The sequence below is a fragment of the Eretmochelys imbricata genome, chromosome 19 (assembly GCF_965152235.1).
Source record: "Eretmochelys imbricata isolate rEreImb1 chromosome 19, rEreImb1.hap1, whole genome shotgun sequence".
NCBI lineage: Eukaryota > Metazoa > Chordata > Testudines > Cheloniidae > Eretmochelys > Eretmochelys imbricata.
In genome coordinates this window covers 6,039,760-6,064,339 of record NC_135590.1, presented here as the reverse complement: position 1 = coordinate 6,064,339, position 24,580 = coordinate 6,039,760, and the positions used below count along the sequence as shown (strand labels likewise).

The window sequence follows — 24,580 nt, the reverse complement described above, 5'->3', positions numbered from 1 at the left end:
GCAGCGGGCGCGGTGGGGGAGAGGCCACGTTGGCAGGAAGGATGCAACGGGAGGGGAAGAGATGAGGGTTGGGCAGCCGGGAAGCGTGTGCTGAGAGAGCAGAGGGAGGAAGAGACATCGGGAGTAGGGGGTGGGGAGGGAAAGAGCACTAGCTTAGCCACTGCGTGATTGAATGTATTGTTCCAGGAAAAGAACAAAGCTCTTAGCACATGAAAGACAATGGTGGGCATGGTAGTGCCGTGCTAGAACGGCTATTCTATCACAAGCACGAGGCCCAGACAGGAGGGCTCTGCAAGGCCTGATCCTGCCTCACTTGCATCTGTGCCGCTCAGCGGAGTCACTCCCGATTTACACCAGCAAGAGGGACAGCAGAATCAGGCCCTCCCTTGCTGCCGAGGCATGAAAAGGTCTGAGATCCCCAGGCTGTACCATCGGAGATGCGGGGGGAGGGTCCACCCGAGGAGAGAGTCAGAGGGTCGTTAATGTACAGTGGCACCTAACAACCTCGGGCAGGGTTCGGGGCCCTGTTGTGCTAGGAGCTGTACAGGCATGAGGCTTTCAGTGCTGATGCTGTTCACTGCAACGGGAACCAGGAGTCCAAATCCCTTCGTCAGCTTTGCAAGCTCCACCTAGGACACGTTAGCTCCCAATCCTGCAGTCCCTTCCACACACACACACCCCTGCTAGGGAATGCGATGGGGCCACCTAGGTGCACAAGGAAGCATGCACGGAAGTGTCTGCAGGAGGAGCACCTCAGTCTGCGAAGGAGGAGAGGAAGAGACGGTTAGGGTGGAGGTTTATCAACAAACGACGCCTGCCACAGAGAAGAGCTGTGGGGCTCGCTGCTCTGTCCTGGAATTGAAAGTAAAAGGGCTCAGACACATCTGAAATGGGGGGGGAAGAGAAACTGGTTTCTTCCCCTTGTGATGGATCGTTCACCTGTGGGACTCTCTGCTGCTGGATGCTATTAAGTCAAAGAGCTGAAATTAGTATTTAACGTTTTTACATCTCAGTTCAGGGAAATTTTATTGGCTGCTTCCCTAAATCGCCTCTGAGCTGTGTTGGTGGGCACCCTCACATGGCTGCCACGTTCCGCTTCAGAAGGGGCTGTAGTTCCGCCAGAGGTGAAGCCGTCCCTGTGTCCCTAAGGGTACGTCTACACTGCAAAGTGAAGTTGTGATGGTAGCGAGGGTAGGCATACCCATGTTCGCTTTAATCTAGCTAGCATGGATATGAGTAGCAGGGTAGATGTTGTGGCACAGGCTGGCAACTGGAGCACAAGCCCACCAGGGACCCTAGGTACCAGCTAGATTAAAGCTGGCACAGGTATGCCTACCTGGGCTGGAGTCATACCTTCGCTTTGCAGCAGAGACCTACCCTCACATACCTCGCAGGAATGCGGGAAGGCCTAATTGGTTCACGTTTGTGTAGCATGGTGTGTTCCCGAGGTGCCGTGGAAGTGCAGGTGTTTCATCCCAGCCTGGGTATTTGTTAAATGAATGGGGTAGCCCCTGGAGTCACACTCCCTAGGATAAAATAAACTCTCCATCCTCATGCTTCAGGACATAAACTGATCCCCAGTGGGGGTGGGGTGGTCAGGACGGAGTCCCCTGCCTGCCAACACACTCCACGCACTATGTGAAGGTCTGTGCTGCCCTCTAACGTATCTCCATTGGCCACTGTTGGAGACGGGCTACCAGACTGATTAGGCCATTAGTCTATTGCGTCATAGCATCTCCTGCATTCTCCACCTTAGGTCTAGAGAGAAACCAGGCCAGAATGTTTGCAAGGGGCCCAGCCCCAGGACCCCTTCAACCTGCCTCCCTCTGCCCTCCCTGCAGGTTCATCAAATCGGAGCGCTCCATCATCCTGCTGAATTTCTGCGTCTCCATCCTGGCTTCCAATGTGCTGATCCTGGTGGGCCAGTCCCATATGCTCAGTAAGGTGAGAGTCTGGCCTAGGGCTTCCTTGGCTTCTGCCCCATTACAGCTGCCAAGGGGCATTGCCCGGATGGGCACCTGGTGAGGGCACGCCGTGTTCCTTGCAGAGGGCAAGGGGAGCGGGAGAGAGACAAGCACCTGGTGGACGTTTCCCTGGGGCCTTGCAGCCGGAGAGCTGTGGGCAGAGCAGCTTGGAATGGCAGGATGTGGCCTTTAAATCGATGCATCCTGCTGAACAGTCCCCTGTTCTGAATTGCTTTGCAGCATGCACCTGCGTCCTGGTGTGTGTCCCAGCACTGTGTGTTGGCCCTGCCTGCAGTAAGGAAGGACTGTGTGCTGAAACATTTGTGTGCTGATGGTCACAGCAAGATACCATCTCTGTGGTGTGGCTTGGGCCCCAGGACCGCGCGTTCTCTCCCCGGATTCCCTCGCTGGCTGGAGAGGCAGATGGGATTTGGATTAAGTCAGTGTGGGATTGACATCTCATGGAGGCTTTGTCACGTCCAGTGGATTTCACACTGGGCAAACCCAGCCTAGGTGCCAGGGGATTAACCCCTCAAATGCTGAGCTTGTGCTGTCTCTCAGAGAGGATTGGATTTGCTGGTCTTGTGGATGATTCCCTGGTTTGGGACTCAGAGGAACTGGTTTTTGTCTCCAGTTCTGCCATTGGTTTGCTGTGGGATCTTGGCTGAATCTCTGCCCTTCTTTGTGCTGCAGTTTCCCCAAACGGGGATAATCCTTCCCTGCACAAGGGGTGTGAAGATAAATCCATGAGGGTCTCAGACACTGCAGCGATGGGGACCAGAGAGCAGCCCCTGGTCTCTACACAAAGGGTGGACTGCCACAGTGATGGGGCACAGTGCTCCCTTATTGCCGAATGCTCGGGTGTGTGTTTACAGTGTATATCACCAAAGAGGTGGCCCACAGGCATTAGGAATGCACCATCTACTCCCCCCGTAAACACAATGGCCATCCAGGACCCCTGTTGCACCCCAGATCTCACACCAAAGAGACGCTTGTAGCCAGTCCTGTAATAAACTAGCTAAAGATTTATGAGCTAGGAAAAGGAAACCAGAGACGCAGTGACAAGGTTAAACAGACACACAAATGAGTTACAATCTTAAGTTTCAAAAGGCAATAAAAGCTTCTATCATGAGCATGTTCTACATGTCCCTTAGGGCTAACCCAGGCTGAGTCCCTGGGGATCTCTTGCGCGTGCCTAGAAACATTTGGCCCACAGATTCCAAGCAGCACAGAGAGAACAAGTTCCTTTTGTTTGGGGTTTTTATCCCCCTCCTGCCATGTGCCCTGAGCTGCAAACTCAGCTGATGGGAGGAATCACATGACTCATCTTCCTGGGGAGGAGAAGGAGAGCAGGGCAACAAATCTCTTTTGTGAAAAGAACAGGAGTACTTGTGGCACCTTAGAGACGAACAAATTTATTAGAGCATAAGCTTTCGTGAGCTACAGCCCACTGCATCGGATGCATAGAATGGAACATATAATAAGATATATAGATATATAGATAAGTTGGAAGTTACCATACAAACTGTGAGAGGCTAATTAGTTAAGATAAGCTATTATCAGCAGGAGGAAAAAAAAACTTTTGTAGTGACAATCAAGATGTCCCATTTAGACAGTTGACAAGAAGGTGTGAGGATACTTAGCTTAAGGAAATAAAAACAGGAGGACTTGTGTCACCTTAGAGACTAATCAATTTATTTGAGCATAAGCTTTCGTGAGCTACAGCTCACTTCGTCTCTAAGGTGCCACAAGTCCTCCTTTTTGCGAATACAGACTAACACGGCTGCTACTCTGAAACCTGTCATTACTTAAGGAAATAGATTCAATATGTCCACATATTTATTCAAGCTTCAGAGGGGTCGCCGTGTTAGTCTGGATCTGTAAAAGCGGCAAAGAGACCTGTGGCACCCTATACACTAACAGACGTACTGGAGCATGAGCTTTCGTGGGTGAATCCCCACTTCAAGTGGGGATTCACCCACGAAAGCTCGTGCGCCAATGTGTCTGTTAGTCTATAAGGTGACTAACAAATTGGTTAGTCTCTAAGGTGCCACAAGTCCTCCTTTTCTTTTTACGGATACAGACTAACATGGCTGCTCCTCTGAAATGGGTCATTTCACATATTGAGTCTATTTCTTTAAGCTAAGTATCCTCACACCTTCTTGTCAACTGTCTAAATGGGCCGTCTTGATTATCACTACAAAAGTTTTTTTTTGCCTCCTGCTGATAATAGCTCGTCTTAACTAATTAGCCTCTCACAGTTTGTATGGTAACCTCCAACTTATCTGTATGTATATCTATATATATCTTACTATATGTTCCATTCTGTGCATCCGATGAAGTGAGCTGTAACTCACGAAAGCTTATGCTCAAATAAATTTGTTCGTCTCTAAGGTGCCACTAGTCCTCCTGTTCTTTTTGTGGATACAGACTAACACGGCTGCTACTCTGAAATCTCGTTTGTTCTCTTGTGGAGGGTAGGCAGGGAAATTCCAGGTGCACCATCCCCCAGTGGTCCGTCTGGTATCCATGGACCTCTCCTTTTGGGAAGACCGGCCTAATTAATGTCACACTAATTAATGTCTCTCTCCTGTCTGGTGATTTACACAGTCTCAGAGTCTCAGAATACAACCACTGAGATATTACCGTACAGTATGGGATACGGATGTTATAAGTGGGGTTAATTCAGGCAGCGACTCACAAGCTTTCTTACAATCTCATACCTGTTGGAGCCGTGCTAACACACAGGTGAGCCAGACGGAGTCCAGCTCTGTAGCTGTCAGTGTTCGACGTGGGAACCTTGCCAGGAGCTGGCACCTGGTCTGCCAGCGTCACACCTGTTACCAGAGATTTGAGTGCGCGATGCATCCAAGCCATGAGAGCACTGGGCTAAGCTCCCCTCTGGCTTACACCGCTCCTACCCATTGGGTTCAGTGGAGTTGTTCCTGATTTACGCCATCTAATTCAGGGGGAATCCAGCCCATTTTTAACAATGCCAGGGAGTGTGGGGAGCCCGAGCGCTCTACTCGGGCCAGATCCCGAGAGGCGCCAAGCACCCCACACCTCCATGTGGTGTGCCTGTGTTGATTGCCATCTCTCTCTCCTTGCAGGGCGTCTGCACCATGACAGCCGCATTTCTGCATTTCTTCTTCCTCTCATCCTTCTGCTGGGTGCTGACCGAGGCCTGGCAGTCCTACCTGGCTGTGATCGGCAGGATCCGTACACGCCTGGTCAGGAAGCGCTTCCTATGCCTGGGATGGGGTAAGGGGCCTCGCTCGCTTTCCCCACGAGCAGCGGGTCCTGCTTAAGGAAGGGGCGGGGTCTAGTGGTCAGAACTTGCACGCATGAGTTAATGGTGGTCACACTCAGACCCCGCCTTGGGGTGAGCTAAGGATGATCACTCCCATTTCGCAGGTGGGGAAACTGAGGCACGGAGCAGGGCAGTGACTTGCCCAAGGTCACGCAGCAAATCCAGTGGCAGAGCTGGGAATAGAAGCCAGGAGTCCCTGCTCTGACCCTCACCCCAGCCCCTGAGCCGTGCGACGAGCCCCGCTCTCATCAGGGCAGATTGAACCCAGAGGCGCCGTGGGTCGCTGCGCTGTTTCACGTCTAGATGTGCTGGAGCTGGACATCCCAACCCCCCATCGCTGCTGGGTGGCTTGGGGTCCCCTGCTGGTGCATCAGTCACTGCATGCTCTGTCTGCTCTCCAGCTGCTGCCCTGGGTCTATAGACACAGGCAGGGGCAGATCTTCCCCCGGCTCTGCTCCCAGCAGCTCTTACTGTTCAGGGGGGCAGTAGGGCAGTTGTTCGCTACGGGGGCGGGATGCTGCACTGGTGTCAGTGGGGAGGAAATGGAGGGAGTGGTGTCAGTGGGGCAGGTGGGTGCTGAGCCCCTCTGCAGATCTTGGCCATTGTCTCCTCTCCCTCCCTAGGTTTGCCAGCCCTGGTGGTTGCAGTCTCTGTCGGCTTCACTCGGACCAAAGGCTACGGAACAGCAAGCTAGTGAGTGTTGGAATGAGCCCGGCTGGGGGTGCACGGTGGGCTGGGGCCGCAGGGGCTCCCCGGCTCTGCGCTGCGAGGGACACCAGACTTGGCAAGAGCTGGGGGCTGCGGGGCGGGGCGAGGAGCCAGGCTCCCTGGTAGGAGATGGGCCATGGTCAGTGTGGGGAGGCAGGGAGTGGACGGGGCGGCATAGGGAGGGGATTCCATCTCCCCTAATTGCGCTGTGTTCCCGCTGTAGCTGCTGGCTCTCCCTGGAAGGCGGGTTGCTCTATGCCTTCGTCGGCCCCGCTGCTGTCATCGTGCTGGTAGGTGTTTGCCCTTTGGGAGCACGTCTTTGGCTGAAGAAAAGAGCCAACCCCTGTCTCTTGCCGTCTCCCCCTCGGGCCCTGGCGCCCCCCAGCCCCAGGGAGCCCCTCCCCTTCGCACCCCACGACCCTGTTTCTCCTCCCCTGACCCCAGCCCGTTCCCAGCCCAGACCCTGCCGCTGAGCTCTCCCCACAATCTCTCTGAACTCTCCCATGATCCTCACAAAGCCCAGTCCCTCCCTTCCCCTGGGGTGGGGGCAGAGCAGGAGGGGAGGGCACTGCCCAGTGCTGGGTCCCCTGTGTGGGGTCACCACCCTGCCCCTCACCTGAGCTCTGTCTCTGTCTCTCCCTCCGCATCCAGGTGAACATGCTCATTGGGATCATTGTCTTCAACAAGCTCATGTCTCGGGACGGCATTTCAGATAAGTCCAAAAAGCAGCGGGCTGGGTAAGTGCCCCCCAGGGCTGCCCCCGGGTGGGGCGGGCGAGCGGGAGGGCACACACAGGCAGGTAATACCCTCTGCCCCTTGGAGGCCCAGGTGCAGTCAGGAGGAGCGGGGGCAGTGGCAGGCAGTCCATGTCCCGTTTGCTCTAGGAGGCTGGAGGCTCAGGGTGTTAAGAGCCCCCCCTCCTTACCCTGGCTGTGTCAGTGCACCCCCTGGCTGCACCTGGGCTCAGCTCCAGCCATTCACAAGTGAAGTGAAGTCTGCCCAGTCCTCAGCAGGCTCCCAGCTCACATAGCTAAGCGGGGTGGGTGGGTGGAGTGTGGATTTCCAGGAGCTGCCCCTCACCTCCAGCTCCAGTGACATGCCATCCCCACCCTGCAGATGAGCCCTCCTCCGATTTAAGAGAGACACGCAAGCCACCCATCAGCACCCTCTCCCCCAGCCCCGCCCAGGAGGCTTAGCTGGAGGCCTGGGGAGACAGACTGGGGGGTGGCACTGAGCTGACTGCCGCAGCAAGTGGGCAGTGTTTGCCCCGTTGTCTGTTACCCAGACGTGCCCACGGCTCCTGCCCAGGCCCTGCACCCGTTACCAGCGGGTAGCCAGGCTGCCGAACCTCTCCCCCACGGGGGAGGGGCGGGGAGCGCTTGGGCGGGGGCATGCCCGTCGTACAGGGAAAGCGGGGATCCTACTGCAGAGCCCCCCAGCGAGCGCTGCCAGCCCCGTGCTTGTCGCTAACCATCCAGCGGGCCGGCCTGCAACTAACAATTTCTCTCTCTCTCTCTCTTTCTCTCTCTGTTTTTCCCATTTGCTTGGTGTATGTGTCCGTCCGTCCCCTCCCGCCTGCCTCGTGCCCTCGCTTCCCGCCCCTCCCTGCCCCCTGGCCGGCGCATGGCTCTCCCGTGGGGGGTGGGGCGCTCAGCTGGAAGCAGCCCGCCTGCGGCCGCCTGCTGCTGAAATGCACCAAATGCGGCGTGGTGTCCAGCACCGCCCTGACCTCCGCCACCGCCAGCAGCGCCATGTTAGTCTCTCGCTGGCTCCTCTCTGTGCTCGCTCGCGCTGCCGCGGGTGTGGCCATGCTGCCCGTGACCTGGGGGCGCAGCATTCTCCCGCCGGCCGGGGCGCGGGGGGACGGCAGGGAGGGGGCGTTGCCTGGTGGGCGCTCAGCCGTTTCACTGCCGCCCCGGGGCTGGAGAATGCCGTGTGCTCGGGGCTGCTCCGCGGCCTGCGTTGGCCGGCCTGGGGCTGTGTGTGTGTGTGCATGCAGGTCCTTCGTGGGGCGGGGCTCGCCCCCCCTCCCTGCCTGGGCAGGGGTGGGAATGGGGGAACGGGGGCTTTGCAGCCATGACCAGCCAGATCTCCAGGCTGGGTTGTTTTGTGTTCTGTATGTTGGGACCTTGCAGGGCTTCTAAGGGGGTGGGGTCCCAGACCCAGGGGAGGGCGCGGATTGTGGGGGAAAGGGGATCAGTGATGGGGAAGAGGGGACGAGGAGATGAGCAGGGGAGGGGAGCCGGGACCAGCTGGGGGCGAGTGGAAGAGGGCAGCCAGTGTGGGAAGGTAGCAAAGAGCTAAAAAGCTCCGGGGGATTGATACGTCCCCCGTCCTTGCTGCAGGGAGCCTGTACCCCATGTGGTGGTGGGACATGGGGCTCAGGAGTGGGGGGCTAGGTCAAGTTCCTTTTCCATGGCTCAGGGGGACTGGCAGTGCCTTACAGAGCCGTTCCCCTCTCCACCACTGGTTTGAATCCTGCCCATGGCAGCAGTGATGAAAAGACGGTCCGTTTCTGGGGGTTGGTGGGTCACAGTCCAGAGGCCGAGTGGTTCCTGCCACGAGAATCCCCAGGGCAATCACAGCAGAGAGGTGGCTGAGGACATGTCCCGTGGGGGCCTGGCTGCCCTCTGAGGGAGGGCAGCATGTGCGGAAACCAGGGAAGCTGAGTCCAGTCTCCGGCGCTGTCTGGGCTGTGCTGGGATGCAGGCTGGTTCCGGCCACCCCAGCGGGAGGGGACCCTCGCTCCCCATGACCGGAGGCCGAACCCAGCAGCTGATGAGAATGTTCCCAGCCAGGCCCCGGGGCAGGGCTGCCGGTGCCAGAACCCCTTACACTGGGACGCTGGTGGTGGGGTTGCTGACAGCAACCAGAGACCCTGGGGAGCGACACGGCCACACTGAACGGGCCTTACGTTGTTGGGGAAATTCCCCAAAAGCACAATGTAAAAAATCCTTTTTTTAAAGATTGAAGTCCTTGTGCTTGGGCAGAGAATGCAGGAATGGGGAGGTTCAGGCTCTCAAACCTACATTGCACCCACATGCGCCCCTATACACCTCCCATAGCCCCCCGCACTCCCGCATGCATCATGCACCCCGCAGCCCCCACACACTCCCCCAGATCTCGCTCCCCGCACACACACGTTGTTCTAACCCATGCGTCACCCTCCCACATTGGGCTCTGCTCTGCACCCCCGATCCAAAATCCTTACAATGCTTGTGAGGTCCCAGCCCAGCCCCAGAGGCCTGGAGTGAACCCCTGGAGACTCCCCGCGTGGGGGCGTGCTCCGCCATCGTCAGTCCGTGTGCATGGCTGGGGTGCAGGGGAGCTGCTAGCCGGCTATCTCCATGTCAGAGGCTGCTCTCATGGTTAATCTGTCTGTGCTCTATCATCTCGTTCCCCCGCGTCCTCCCCCGAATCCTTTCTCATTATTCTGCTGCTATTCATGGCGAGAGAGAGAGGCACGTGCGTGCACACTCTGTGCCGTCCCCTGGCTTATCTTGCATCACTGCTAATGGCATCTGGCATCAGCTTTCCGCCTGGAATGTTGTCTCAGGAATACAGGGCTCAGTGGAAGAAAGGCCAATAGCCACCAGAAATGAGGAGGGAGGCCCTCCTGCTGGTTTCCCCAGCAGGCCCGATTCTCTCGCATGCTGGTGCAAATCAGGAGTGACTCCAGCCAGTAGCCACACCAGTGTAAATGCAGTGGGTCTCATCCAGCCCTGCTCTGCACCTTGTCCGTGTTTTTGCATCGGCCCAAAAGGCCTTTTTGTGCCCATTTTGCACTGGTATAAATGATGACTCAGCTCACTGAAGTGCACCAAGCGCTTCCTTGCACATCTGGCCCAAGGTGTGGAGCAGTTTGGAACTGGAGCCCAGCGCATTCGAGATCAGACCCGGCCCTCAGGTTTCATTCTCCTCCCGGAAGTGTTTTCCCCAGGAATTGAAATGGGGGGGGGTCAGGGCCGATGAGGGGTGAGACCGTGAGGGTGAAGGAGGGCTGTGTGGCACCAGAGTAAAAACTGAAAAATGTTTCATGACCACTTTATTAGATTTTAAAATCATCACACAAATTAAAGTTAGCTACTCAAGCCTTCTATGGAGCACTCCGTCTACATCCTTCTTGGTTTCTTGTTATAATTTTGCACAACTCTGTTAATGAACTTCTTGAATTGAATGCGTTCATCTTTGGTGGCTTCTCATGTGTCCGGTACTTCCATTCCTTCCATTGATATGCTCATCAGTTCATTCACATGATCAAGCAGAAGGCGACTTCTTTCAAAACAGAAAATTCTGTTCAATGATGAAAAAGAACGCTCCGCTGTAGCTGTTGTGACTGGGAGTAGCAAGAGATGCATTCCTACTTCTTTCAGCCCAGGAAACAGAGCGTAAAGATCGGGTCGAGCCACTAGTGATGATAAAAGAGAAGTTGAAGTCAAATCTTCATTTGTTCGTCGGATGATATTCCACTGTGTGTTCAAATTCTCTGTTCTGTCCTGAGCACATGGCAGCCCATTTGCTGGTAGTGCCTCACTCCACTCAACTGTCGTGTTTTATAAGACAGGGATCTGTAAAAGCTACGTAGAGGTTGAGTAGAATCTAGAAGTCGTTGTAGATTTTTAAGAATCAAGTCTGTGTACTTTTTCAGTTGTCTTAACAAACACTTCTTGCCTTTTCACTTAAGGATTCAATATAAATGCCTTCATTAGTCAACTTCTGGACTGAAGTCTTTGCTTCTTCCAGTACTTTTTCAGTGGATAGCTCTCGGATTGATCCAAATGTAGCTTCTATTGCTGGACAAAGATCTACTAGTGTTGTAGCAGATGCCTGGATGGCATTGTTTAGTGACCCAAGTGGTTTCAACAGTAGACTTACAAGGGAGAGAACGGCAATAGTCTTCTCTGAAGGTGGTAGCAAAAGTAATCCACCAGCCTCGCTACTTAGTTCCATCCCATCTTGCTAGATACTTTCCAAAGCCAGTAATAATGTCTGGAGTAATTTTGAGACAACAGTCAAGGATCGCTCATGAGAAAGCCAGAGGGTTTTCCTAGGTTGGACTAATTTGAACTTCAGTCCCAGTGTATCTTCTGTATCTTCCAAGATATTCAGTCTTTTTGGATTCTTGCTGAAAAAAGAATATAATGAAGACATTAAATTTATAGCTTTTTTAATGTCTTTTGAAGAGTCTGCAGCTTGTACTAGCGCTGGTTGGAGTAGATGGCCTCTGCAGTGTGTATAGGAGAGACCAGGGTTACTCTTTTCTCTGAGCAAAGCTTGTGCTCCACCATGTCTTCCAGAGAAGTTTGCAGCTCCATCATATGCACAAGCAGCCATCTGTTTGGGGTCCCATTGACAAGCATTTAACTCTTCTAAGATGTGGATTGTCATAGATGCAGCCAATCTTTCTTCTATCACTTGAACATCTAGAAATGTATCTACTGGCCTACCCCTGATATCAACATACACAATGACTTAATACTTGATGACCATTTGCACTGGTGCATTCGTCAGCCATGTATGCAAATTTTCTGAATGTGGTGAGAGAGGTCTTCACTTTTTCAACTGTTGAGTCTTTCACTGTTGCACCACATATGTCTAGCCAGTCAGTTGAGTTTCTTGCAGAAAGACAGTGAGCATTTGCTGGTTGTGTTCGGAACCAGCGTTCAACTTCAGGATGAACACGTGACAATGCACTTAACATTGGCCTCCAGTCTGCAGTGTGTGGTATCTCTTGCTTAAATAGAAAGTAGGATGCCACGGCCATGTTTGTTCGCATGAACTGTGTTGTGTCTCCAGCATTCTTAACAGCCTCATTAACACTCACCGGTGTTGTCCTTGGTCAGTGGAGACTCAGCGTTCAGAGGTGCTTTCACATGAGTTCACCTCCCAGGTGGGGGGCAAGAAGGCACCTCGCTCGTTCCTCCAGCTGCTCACTGTTCGCTCTGGCCACTGTTGTTCGTTGTGCCACCGTTCACTCCATCGCTCTGTTGCCAATGGCCTTGCGCCGTCACCTTCGGCTGCCACCTGCCTCTGTGACCTCTGCGAGTTGGTCTCTTGAAGTTCCACCCAGCTCTCCGTGATTTCAGCTGAGCTCTCAGTGGGGGAACCTCGCTGCGAGTGCAGACTGGGCCGTCTCTGCCACAGAAACACTGTCCCACAGCTGGCCTAAGCACTTAGGCCTGATTCTCAGTGATTTCAGCTGTAGTGGTCACTTAACAAAACAAAGACTATCTGTGGAGGCTAATCATCTCTGTCTTTAAACAGTGGAGAGGGGCAGGTCAAACAGTACTTGGGACTCAGGCAGACCATCAAGCAAAACACCTGTCCCCACCCTCTCTCTTGATGCCCTCAATCAGCACAGGCTAAGGACAGTTCTACTGCCCTTTACTCCTACAATAAGAATAACAACATTTCATTCCCCCCCCCAACCCCCGCATTCAAGTGATTTGTAACCCAACCCCAGCCAAAATCTATCACTTGGGCAACACTGCTCTGTTTGCTGGATACCTAGGTAGATTAGGTGTGAATGTAAATACAATCCGATCCTGAAGCCTTTCCCCCCCCAGCTCATCACTGGCTGTCAGGGAGAGCTCATTTAGACTTTGCGTACAAATCATAATTTGAAATTATTAGGTTGGCCAACATCACTGAAATGAATGCACTGACATTGTCATAAACAGCTGTACAAGGAAGCTAGTCTATGTTCATACTTTTCAAATCTATTCTACTTTTTCAGATACATGTATTTTATCATACACTGTATATGCTTTTAAAGTGTGTATAAATGTTTCAATTTCAAATGAAATTTCCAAACAATCACTAATTTGGCAACACTGCATGTAACATGTAACTAGTTCACAAAACTGGGGGTGGGGGTTGGGGAAATTCGGGGGGGTAAACACCCCATGCGGGGGTGTAGGGAAATCCCTGCCTCCTGCTATCTCAGCTTCCCCCTAAAGCTGGGTGGGGAAGGACCTTTTAGCTGTAATCCAAGCCCAGGATCTGAGTGCCTTGGGCCGTATGCAGTCCCGGGGGTAGCTGAGACCCGTATCATGGCAAGGAAGGCCGGGCTCTCCGTTCCCAACTCTGCAACTTCTCTCCCTTAAATCTCCGGGAGGCTTTGCCTTCTGCCTGTCACTTAATGAGCTTTCAACAGCTGAACAGAGCAGCAAGAGGAGAGGTTAGAATGAGAAGATAGTTAAATCTAACGAGCTGAGTGCATGAGCTGTTCCCCCTGCCGCTCTGTCCTCTGCATGCAGAGCCTGGCTCACTTCTGCAGGAGTTTGCATGCTTCATCCACACAAGCTGGGGCATGGGCTCTGGCGTTGCAGGCAAAGCTACAAGCTTCCTCAGCAGATGCAGGTCTTTCTCACCCCAGGAGGTGATGGGGCTCTTAGGCCCAGATTTTTAAAGGTGTTTAAGCATTGCTGCACTCAGCATTGCAATGCCTAATTGATTTAGGAGCCTCCAGCTCCTTTTCAGAAGGGATTTAGGCACTTAGGAGTCAGAATCCATTTGATGGTCAATAGGATTTAGACCTAAATACCTTTAAAACTCTGGGCCTTAATGCAGTTTGGGAAGGCAGTGCTGAATAACTCAGGGGAATGGGATTAGGCGCCTGGGTCAAATCCAGATCAATCTGAGAACGATGGTGTTGGCCTACCTGAAATGCGTTTGCTGGGTCTCTCTTCCATGCCCCCATCAGAGAAGCTGGCACGCAGTCTGGCAGACTAGGCAGAGAGGCCACGAACCGGCTGGGCTGTGCCTGGAGGGACAGTGCCAGGGGGGCTGCGAGCGGGAGATTTGTCGGATGGTGCCCGCACTGTAACCTGCAGCCTGGGTGACAGGCGGGATCTCTCAGCTCTCACCAGCGAGACTGCAGTGAGGGCAGGCGGAAAGCACTCACTGGTTTTCCTAGCCCTTGGGACACTGGCTCAGCCCCCCACAGCGCTGGCAACTGGGCTCCCGCAGCTCCCTCGGGAACAGCCGCCGTTCCTCTTAAACAGCAGCCTCCCCCCCGACTGACGCCGGGGCTCGTCTGTCTCACCCTCGTCCCTCCCTCTCCCCGCCCAGGGCGTCGCTGTGGAGCTCCTGCGTGGTCCTGCCCCTGCTGGCACTCACCTGGATGTCGGCCGTGCTCGCCATGACCGACCGGCGCTCCATCCTCTTCCAGGTCCTCTTCGCCGTCTTCAACTCGGTGCAGGGCTTCGTCATCATCACGGTGCACTGCTTCCTACGCCGAGAGGTGGGGCCCCGCGCTGCCTGCCCTGCCCCGCCATCAGCGCTCACGCCCACAGCCCTGGCAGGGGCCGTTCTAACTCCGTTGCTGGTCTGATCCGGGGGCTGAGGTTCCATCTGTCCTTCCCTTCCTCCAGCTGTCTGTGGCTCGGCCTACCCCTGGATTTGCACACGCAGATTTGCACGTGCAAACCCCTGGCCTTGCACACACCAGCGGCTGCACAATCGTTTCCACTCCTTCTGCAGAAAAAGGGGTCTCAGTGAGTCTGTCCCCACACCCCTGGCGGAACAAGTAACCCTGCGCTCTGTGCACACCCCGTTGCCAGCGATTGAGGGTTTGCACGCCCGCTGACTGTGCAAAACAGCGGGTGGGAATGCAGGGGCGGAGCGGGGTCCCACTGTGGAAAGGGGGCCCTTTGCGTGTAAGCACGACGCGCTGTTGTGGAGACAGTAGGCAAAGCGTAATCGAAGCCCACGGTCCTGGCTGGAGGCGGCTATCCCAGACCAGTCCAAAATACGGCTTTCTGCTCCAAATGCAACGCTAAATCTGAATGGAGTCGCCCAGCTCCCGAGGGTGGGAGGGGGTGGATTTCTGTCCATCATCCGCCTGGAGAGAACCACGTCCTTCTGAGCCCGTCCCTCTGCATTCTGGAGCTCCCTTGGGTTGCCCATTTATCTTAGCATGATGCACTGTGAAGGCAGCTCTATAAACACAAAATGCGGCCAGCGAGAGAGTGCGCGTGCAAGATCTATCGTTACGTGCGTCTGGCCTGTCCTGTCGCAAACCGGGGATGGCCTAATGGCCCCGTCCTTGTAACCACCTGGGGAAGTTAGCAACAGCAGCCTCGCCTTGGAATGCCAAGCAGGGCGGCCAGAGCGGAGGGTCAGGAGGACGAGCCAAGGGCCGTAGGATTTATAGAGTCTAGTAAAGAGGAGTCTCTGGAGAGACTGTAAATATCTCCAAGGTAACAGCTCAAACGGCAGCAGGAGCTGGTCAGCGTTACAGATGGGCATGGAGCTCAGGGAGGGAGAGATTGTGGCCGGCTGCTGGTGGAAGGTTCCCATCAGGGCAGGGGCCCAGCGGCTGTCACTGCCCAGGTGCCAGGAGGGCGTAGGAAAGATGCTCATGGCAATGCCGGGGAAGAGGTCCCACAAGATGCAGGAGAGCGAGAGGTGGCTGCGAGGGCACCGCGGTGACCTGTGGTGAAATTCCCTCTGCATGGAGGGGCTAAGGGGGCCCTGCCCTCACGCTGGCTCCTCTGCAGGGGTTGGGGCTCAGTCCAGCTCTAAGCGGGCAAGTGTCCATGCCCCTGGATCTCCAGCTGTCAGCCCCAGCCCAGGGTCCAAGGCCTCAAAGAGCATATGGAGACTGACCTCCCCTTGTCCCCGGTTACTGCCCAGCAGCAGGCTGGGGGATGCTGTGCGGGGGGGCTGGGGATCAGAGGGGCAGATCTGGGCGGGGCATGAGGATTGGCTGGGGTAGAGCCAGTTGGCTTACAGACCCTAGTAATCATTTGTGAGTGGGGCAGGGCAGCAGGGGTCCTCTTTCACTGCCAACCCCCAGGGCAGTAACCGCGGCCTCTGCTTCGCCCAGGTGCAGGACGTAGTGAAGTGCCAGATCGGCGTGTGCAAGAGCGACGAGAACGAGAACTCGCCCGACTCCTGCAAGAACGGACAGGTGCAGATCATGGTGAGTGAGCATCAGCCAGGCAGCACCGGGCGAGCAGGCCGCTTAGGGCCTGGACTGGAGCGGCACCAGGCGACCAGACGGCACGGGGCCCGGACTGGGGCGGCAAGGGGACAAGCAGACGGCACGGGGCCCGGGCTGGGGCGGCAAGGGGACAAGCAGACGGCACGGAGCCCGGGCTGGGGCGGCAAGGGGATAAGCAGACGGCACGGGGCCCGGGCTGGGGCGGCAAGGGGACAAGCAGACGGCACGGGGCCCGGGCTGGGGCGGCAAGGGGACAAGCAGACGGCACGGAGCCCGGGCTGGGGCGGCAAGGGGATAAGCAGACGGCACGGGGCCCGGGCTGGGGCGGCAAGGGGACAAGCAGACGGCACGGGGCCCGGGCTGGGGCGGCAAGGGGACAAGCAGATGGCACGGGGCCCGGGCTGGGGCAGCAAGGGGACAAGCAGACGGCACGGGGCCCAGGCTGGGGCAGCAAGGGGACAAGCAGACGGCACGGGGCCCGGGCTGGAGCGGCAAGGGGACAAGCAGACGGCACGGGGCCCGGGCTGGGGCGGCACGGGGCCCGGGCTGGGGCGGCAAGGGGACGAGCAGACGGCACAGGGCCCGGGCTGGGGCGGCAAGGGGACAAGCAGACGGCACGGGGCCCGGGCTGGGGCGGCAAGGGGACAAGCAGACGGCACGGGGCCCGGGCTGGGGCGGCAAGGGGACAAGCAGACGGCACGGGGCCCGGGCTGGGGCGGCAAGGGGACAAGCAGACGGCACGGGGCCCGGGCTGGGGCGGCAAGGGGACAAGCAGACGGCACGGGGCCCGGGCTGGGGCGGCAAGGGGACAAGCAGACGGCACGGGGCCCGGGCTGGGGCGGCAAGGGGACAAGCAGACGGCACGGGGCCCGGGCTGTGTGGCACAGGGGAGCAGACGGCCCGGGGCTCGGGCTGGGGCGGCAAGGGGACAAGCAGACAGCTCAGGGCCTGGGCCGGGGCAGGACCGGGCGAGCAGACGGCATGCGGCCCTGGTCAGAGGTGACTGGGCAGCACGGGGCCCGTGCAGATTGGGCTATGCGCGAGCAGCATGGACCCTGTGGCCCAGGCGGTAGCTCAGACTAGCCACCCCAGCTCGTACCCAGCGGGCCGGGAGGGCTTGGACTCGGTGGCTAGCCAGGGCCGTAACATTCACACTGCTCGCACTGAGCTCGCATGCGTCTGTCTGCCCACGCTGGGCATCGCCCCTCCCGGCTGCAGTGTAGCCAGACCCCCGGGGACCCTGCTGCCAGGCTCCTTTGGCCCTGCTTGCTGCCTGTGATGCATTCATCCCTCCGGTCTCCCTCTCTCTCCCCGCTCTGTCTCTCTCCCCCTCTTTCTCTGTTCTTATAGACAGACTTTGAAAAGGACGTTAACCTGGCGTGTCAGACAGGTGAGGCCTGGTCCTGCTCCTGTGGGGTGTTTTGGGAGGGAGGGCAGTGCTGTGTCCCCTCCCCACCCCCAAGCCAGGGACGTGAATCGCCACAGATCCATGCCATCCCTTGGGGCTTAGCATCAAGGAGGAGGAGCTAAGAGGAGCAGCGCCAGCCAGGCGCCATGGGGGTGGGTACCCCACCGTACGGGGCTAACAGCCTGGTATTAACACTACTTAGGTCAGGGCCAGTCTGACCCCATCCCAGTGTCCCTGGAGGTTGGGAGACACCCTCACGTTGCCTGTCCACGTCTGACCCACGTCTCCTCTTCTCCCTGCCCCGGCCAGTCCTCTTCAAGGAGGTAAACGCGTGTAACCCCTCCACCATCACGGGCACCTTGTCGCGCATCTCCCTGGACGGCGATGAGGATCCCAAGCTCCACCCCAGCTCCGAGGGAAGCCTGGGCTTCTCGAGCCTCCCGGGGAACATCCCGCCCACCGGCATCCTGGTGCAGGTGCCCAAGCTGACGCACAAGGGCCTGAACGAACTCAGCGACCTGCCCGCCAAGAAGGACGTCAACCTGGACAGCCGGGGGCCCGTCTACCTGTGCGCGGACAGCAACCTGCGGCAGGCCGACTACGGCTGGATGCGGGCGCCGGACCCAGCACTAGAGAGCGACTACATGGTGCTGCCCCGCCGGACTGTGAGCCTCAAGCCCTTCGGCCGGGAGGAGGGCAAGCTCAACATCAAGGTGGATGAGGTGCCACACGTGGGCAAGGGGCACCGTGCGGCCGAGTCGGAGGTCTACCCCGGCTTTGTCTCGGTGGACCACATCAATGTGAACTTGAACCAGCCCTACGGGACGGTAAAGCACCCATATGGCCTTCAGTTCAAGCAGCACCCCACGGTCCGGCAGATCCTGGCCTCGGAGCTCACGGAGCGCAGCCGCACCATGCCGCGCACGGTGCCGGGCTCCGCCATGAAAGTGGGGTCACTCGAGGTGAGCTCACCCGCTCCCGGGCCCAGAGCCCACTGCCCTGGGTGGCTGAGGGGGAGCGGGTGGGCCCGGGACCAGGCGAAAGTGTGCACATCTGTAGTGAGGTGTGTGCATGCAAGGGGCTGCACAAGTGTGTGTGTTTGAGAAAGTGTGTGTATGTGAATACGTGTGTTTGTGCAAGAGAATGCACAGGTGTGGGTGTGTGAGAGTGCACAAGTGGTAACTGCATGTGCAAAACAGCAACAAGTATATGAGAGAGACAGTGAACGTTATTGAGCATGCGTGACCGACCGCATGCACGAGCGTGTGCAAGGCCACGTGCAAAGGTGTGTGCGAGAGCGAGCGTGTGCACAGCAGGGTGTGCGAAGCTGCGTCTCGGGGACTGATAGTGCTGTGACACACAGGGGGCTCTTATTCCTGCTCTTGCTGGGATTTGTTTGTACCCAGGACTGTCCCACCCAGTGCACATCCGTGCGGTGACCCGGCTTTGAGCAGTTCCTTGCCAGCTCTGGGGTGTGTCTCATCCCTTGGGAGGAGCCCGGAGGCAGCATTTGTCTCTTGTTGCATTTACCTTCCCTTTAGCTCACTGCTTTTCCCCAACGTCCATCTGAACAGGAGAAGGAGCCGGTGCGTTCGCCTGGCTGAGCCCCATCCCTATGGCCGGTGTCCCCCCTCGAACAAAGGCCCGCTCTGGGAATAGTGTGTGTTAATTAACCACTGGCTGCAAAGCACCAGGGGGCGCTTGCACATCCCTTTTCTGTGTGACACGTCAAAATGGTGGCTATTGTCTGCGGCTGGAAGTGGGGTCTGCGGGAGTCAGGGCTCCTGGCTTCTCGTCCTGGCTCTGCCACTAATTTTCCTGTGCGAGCCACTTCACCGCACTGTTTACCCAACTGCCAAGTGGGGATAATGCTACTGGCCTGGCTGGGGAGGTTAAATTAATACCTGGCTGGTGCTTTCACCTCCTCCGATGAACAGCGCCCGCACTGTGTGAGTAACGGGTTCGTATCGCTTTCAGCTTCTTGGTGACAGAGTGACTGCTGCCAAAGAGAGACAGAAGCCGCATGGCTAGAGGACATTTCCCTGCTGGGTGCTCTTTTAAAGCAGGTCCGATTTGGGGCCTGCCCAGGTACCTGGCGTCCCTCCCAGGTAGTAACAAGGAATCACAAAGTCCCCAGGGCTGGAGTGATCCTCACCCCAGCACGGGGCAAGCGTCTGCTGCTATGGCCCAGTGCTTCGAGCGCCAGGCTGGGTCGTGGGAGACCTGGGTTTAATTCCTGGCTCTGCCGCAGACCGGGTGTGTGACGTGGGGCGAGTCACTCAGTCCCCAGCTCTAAAATGAGGTCATAGCTGTTACCCACATTCCACATCAGAGTGGGGCTGGGAGGCTAACTGCATTAAAAGATGGACAGACACTATAGTAACGGTTGCCATAGTGGTGGTACCCACCCCCTAACACTTTGGGCAGCCCAGGTATCAGCTACTAGCCTATCAGGGGTCTGTGGCTAATTAACATATGCAGATGAGGGCAGGGGAGGAGCCATCCTAGCAGAGGGAGCCGCGATGGGAAATCCAGCCAAAAGGGGGAGCTTTGCTGCCCTCCGGTCCTGGGACCGAGTTTTTGCAGACTGGGGTGTCTCCTGCTGACGTCAGTGAGAATAGCAGTCACTTCAGTCAGGTGTAAATGGGCATCCTTCTCCCAGCCCCTCGCCCCAGTGCATGCTCTTCCCCCCTTTGCCGGCTAGACCAATAAAGATCTTTCTTTTTTCCCCCTCCCCCTTTTCGGTTTGGTTTGGCTGGCGCGTATATTTCACCCCCAGAGGAAGCGGTTACGATACTCAGATCTGGATTTCGAGGTAAGCGCCGCTGAGACCCGCCCCACTTCTGCTGCTCATGCGGCGATTCCTGGTGCCTTGGCACCGACACGGTGACGGAGCTCCCTTCTGGGCTTCGGGGGACCCGTGGCACGGTGAGCGCCGTCCTGCCCGAAGCCGAGAGGGATCGAGGGTGGTTGGTGCTTGGTCTCTGCGGAGAGGTGGGGGCTGGGGAGGAGCCCTGCAAGGAGCTCGGCTGGGTTTGGGAAATAAAATCTCCTTTATTTATTTCCCTCCTGCAACCGCATCCCTGGCCCAATTGAAGCAGAATCCGGTGAAATAGGAGCTGCGCTCCGGGGAGTTTTATACCAGGCAATAAAGAGCGCTCACAGTTGATGAAAACGCCGGAGGGGTGCTGGGCATATTTTCGCCAGGTTCATGGAGGGAGCTGATGCTCCCAATCAGGCAGGGTCATTTCAGCTGGTGGGAAGGGGGAACCGCCGAGGAATTTAAGCACCTAAATTTTGACCTGCTGCACGTGTGTGACTGTTTCAGTCTGCTGGGGCGGGTGACGGGGGGAGTCCTGAAAGGGGGCTGGAGTCCCTCCTGCCACTCTGTTGCCAAGAAATGTCAGACACAAACCAATGATAGCGACTGTTTCTCGTGGGTCCTACAGAAATGCAGTGTGTGAGCTCCCCGTGCTGTAGCGAGTAAAGTAACAACCATTATTCCCATAGGCCAGGAGCAGGGGTGGGGGGGTGAGGGGGATGATGCTGTGTATCCGTGGAAACGGCACTGACTCGACGTATGTACGTTCCCCGTCCCCCAATCCCTTTGCAGAAAGTCATGCACACGAGGAAGCGCCACTCCGAACTCTACCGTGAGCTGAACCAGAAATTCCACACGATGGATCGGTACCGGGCACCTGCTACCAATGCTGCCAAGGTAAGGCTGTCGGCGTGGGGCAGGGCTGGTCTGTTCCTACATCCCCGCGCAGCAGCGGGTGGGATGGGCACAGGGCTGCGTTACTGACCTAGGCAGCTGCCGGTCGCTGGCCTTTGTGGAAGCCCTTCACTGTCGCTCCCCGGCCGGTGTCGGCTGTCTCGCACGGACGGCACCGTGACCATCCGTACCTCGCTCGCGCACGGTTAGCTGTGCTGCACAGCGCCTCCTGCTGGCCTGAGTCGCTTCGCCGCAGCCAGCACTGCCAGGCTGTTCCCTTCTGGGAAGGCTGGGACCGCGGCGGCTGGGGGGCCTCACCCCGTTCCCTTCATCTCCCCCTGCTGGGAGGGACCCCTGGGCACCTGCTTAGGCAGATGGTCGAATCGAGAGGTCAATATCGTTGCGCGTCACAGCCCACCCCTCCCCCCAAGCCGGGGGGCTGCCTGGGGGCCCACACCACCCATAAGGCACCTGAGGTGGGTGACGTCCAGTAGCCGGTGCCATAGGACTCAGCCGCGGGGAGGGGGGGGCCTGTGCCTTAGTGTCTGACGCCAGCTGCCTTTCCTGTGCTTCCCCCCAGAGAGAGAAGCGGTGGAGCGTCTCTTCGGCCGGGGCGGAGAAGAGCACATCCAGCGTAAGAGCCTGGACACCCCCAGCCGCGGGTCCGGCAGCACCAGCCCCTGGGGAGGGGGGCTCCCTGTGCGGGGGCCTAGGGCAGAGCTGCTGCCTCTCGGGAGCCCTGTGCCCCCGCAGATCCCCCCCCGTTGAGTCCTCGTCACATCTGCTCACAGGGATCCTGGCACGTCAGCGTCTTCACCCCATCCTCATCCTCGCTCTGTCCCAGGATGAAGGCCTCCCGCGGTGCTGCCCGGCGTGACCCTGTAGTTCATACAAAGCCTCCCAGCTTGTCTGTCCATCCTCCTGGCCCCCCCACCCCATCTCCACCCCCTTGTGTCATATGTCTCTCCCCCCCAGCATGCTGTCTCCACACCCTCCTGGCTCTCGTCCAGGGGCCCCTCCCCAGGCTCCATCTTCATCTCAGGCAAAGGCACCTGGGGCTCAGATGCATGTTGTCCCAGGCTTCGTTCCCATGCTGGCCACCCGCCCTCGGGCACCCGCCCCATCCATTCTGCCCATCCGCACGCCCTTGTGCACTCTGTCCTGCCCGCCCGCCCTCGGGCACGCGCCCCATCCATCCTGCCCAGTCTCTGGCTGTTCTGTGTGTCCTGGCTTCCCGCCCTCCTGCCCTCTGGCTACGCCCAGGCCTTTCACCCATCTGTCCTCTGGCCGTGCACCCTGGCCTGTCCTTCTCTCCAGGTGGCTTCCAAATCATCTGCTCTCTGGCCCTTTGCCTGCTAGCTGGTCCCTGCGAAGGGAACAGGAACACAGAGGGGAGCGGGGGACTTTCCATCCTCCCCTTGCCCGGCCCTGGGTCCCCGCTGCCCTGCCCCTCAGGTGTCCCCTCGAAACTGCGCAAAATGGGTGCAAAACATCCTGCTGGCTGCGTTTTGCTCCCTCTCTGCCCAGGGCCGTGCTGCTGCTCGGGGCCCCCTCTGGCCGTGGTGCGGTGCACTCTCACGGCAACCCTGCACGGGGGCCTGGGCCACTGCAGAGCCCTTACGCCAGCCGTGGCCTCCCCCGAGTGGCTTTCTGGGTTCCTGCCCAGTCTAAGGCCCCTTTACCCTGCCAGGCTGGCATAGGGGGCCTGCCCCCCAGTTCTCCACTGCAGGTGCTGCCAGGCTGAGTAGCCAAACTGTTCCTAATAATGACCATATCACAGCGAGTCCCAGGGACCCAGCTGCCCAGCCCCAGGGAGACAGACAGCCCCAGCGATCACAGCCTGTGGAGAGCAGGCCAAGGGTGGGAGAACGGAGCTCTCTTTCTGCCCAGGCCCAGAGGGGGAGCTGAGCCCCAGCGGGACCAGTGCTGTTGCTCCGTTACATCCCCGATGCGTCTCTTTCCTCCGCCCTGCGCAGGAAGTGACCAGCCCGGAGGAGCAGCAGACGAGCTGGAGCACCTTCAAGGCCATGACGCTCAGCTCCCTGCCCCCCAAGCAGCGGGAGAAGCTGGAGCTGCAGTGCGCCAGCTGGGAGCCCCCGTGCATGAACCTGGACGTGTCAGAAGGGGATTTCCAGACGGAGGTGTGAGCCGGGGGGGAGCCCCACGCTGCGCTGCAGAAGGGAGAAGCAAACAAAAGGACAATCGGATTTTGTTTCCCTTTTGTGGGGGGTTTTGTTTTCCTCGTTCGGCCATTGGACTCTGCTCCCCCCCGCCTGGGGGGGGCCGTGCTCCCTCCCTCCCCCCCGGCACACCATCCTCCTCTCGCCTTTTGTTGTGGGCTTTCTTTTCTTCTCTTCCCTTCTGACGTCGTCACCGACGGGACGCGCGCACCCCTGGAGACACACGCCCACGGCTGTAGGGTCACGCACACAGGGCCACGCACACCCGGACACGCACACGCCAACCGGCCTCCCGCCCGCTGCTGCCTCGCCAGTGCCACCAGCCCCGCTCTCTGCGGGCGCTGGCAGGACCCGACTTCTGTGCGGCGCGTCCTGGCGGGGGAGCCGGCTCCGAACTCTTTTGTACCTGGGCATCTCTTCACGCAGTGCACCGTGTGCACCTGGGACCGACGCCCCATGGAAGCAGCCCCACCCCCCTGCCCGCCGCGGGGGGCGCCCGCCCTGCCGCTCGCTGCGCCCGCCATTGTTCTTCCTCTTCACACCTCCGCTCTGCCTGCTCCCCCCAGGCGGGAGGGGGCTCTCTCCATCCCCTAGACCCCAGAGCCCACCTTGGGAGGGGCCCCTCCCCGCACCCCCCCTTTCTATCTCATGGGGCAGGCGCTGTCTTTGTTGAAAATAAAAGTTCACTCTCTGTGGATCTCTGCGGCCGGGGGCGCTGGCCTCCTTTGCGTGGTGTGGGGCGTCGTGTGCTGCGCTGGGGTGGGGAGGGGGCAGGCGCCAGCCACGGCTGCCTTGGGCACTGCGCCGGGGTGGAGCGGGTGCTGCTGGCGGGGCTGGTTTCCCTCCTGCAACACGCCAGCCTCATGCAGTGCCAGGCGGGGATGCGGGGGAAGCAGAGCCCTGGTTGCCTGCTTAGGGAGCCCCTGCCAGCCGGCTCCCGCTGCATGGGTGGAGGAGGGTGACCTGCATGTGCTCCCGGCCTGCACTCCAGCTGCGGGCACTTCATGGGGCACGTGCCCTGCTGCTGCCCCTGCCATCTGCGTCCTTTACTTCCTCGGGCCGCTTTGCATCCCCCCCCCGCGGCTCTCCCCTTGTAAAGGCACAAGGCTGGGGTGGGAAGAGGAGACGCCCCCTGGTGCTCGCGTGAGAGGACGGGGCTGCTTTCTACAGCCCTAGCCTGGCAGGAAACAGCTCCTGCCACGTGTCCCCTTGCAGCCATTGCCCATTTCCAGCTGCCTCTCCTGGGGCCAATTCCAGGCTGCCCAGGAGCAGACAGGCTCAGGCGCATCCAGCTCCACCCCAGGCTGGAGAGGGTGGGCGCAGGGCTCGTGCTGGACACACCCCGC

General features: G+C 58.2%; 1 protein-coding gene across 1 annotated transcript in view; it reads left to right on the top strand.

Annotated features, from left to right (window-relative positions):
• Positions 1–23,931, top strand: part of ADGRB2 (adhesion G protein-coupled receptor B2) — a 73,509-nt gene extending 49,578 nt beyond the window's left edge. The window contains exons 18-32 of the mRNA XM_077837736.1: positions 1,842–1,944; positions 5,075–5,225; positions 5,898–5,967; positions 6,206–6,272; positions 6,634–6,719; positions 7,637–7,735; positions 14,056–14,227; positions 15,815–15,910; positions 17,282–17,321; positions 17,649–18,301; positions 20,119–20,154; positions 20,953–21,057; positions 21,635–21,688; positions 22,903–22,944; positions 23,049–23,931. Of these exons, the coding sequence (XP_077693862.1) occupies positions 1,842–1,944; positions 5,075–5,225; positions 5,898–5,967; positions 6,206–6,272; positions 6,634–6,719; positions 7,637–7,735; positions 14,056–14,227; positions 15,815–15,910; positions 17,282–17,321; positions 17,649–18,301; positions 20,119–20,154; positions 20,953–21,057; positions 21,635–21,688; positions 22,903–22,944; positions 23,049–23,201 (1,927 nt within the window). The 3' untranslated portion in view covers positions 23,202–23,931. The remainder of the gene's footprint in view (positions 1–1,841; positions 1,945–5,074; positions 5,226–5,897; positions 5,968–6,205; positions 6,273–6,633; positions 6,720–7,636; positions 7,736–14,055; positions 14,228–15,814; positions 15,911–17,281; positions 17,322–17,648; positions 18,302–20,118; positions 20,155–20,952; positions 21,058–21,634; positions 21,689–22,902; positions 22,945–23,048) is intronic.
• The last annotated feature ends 649 nt before the right edge of the window (positions 23,932–24,580 follow it).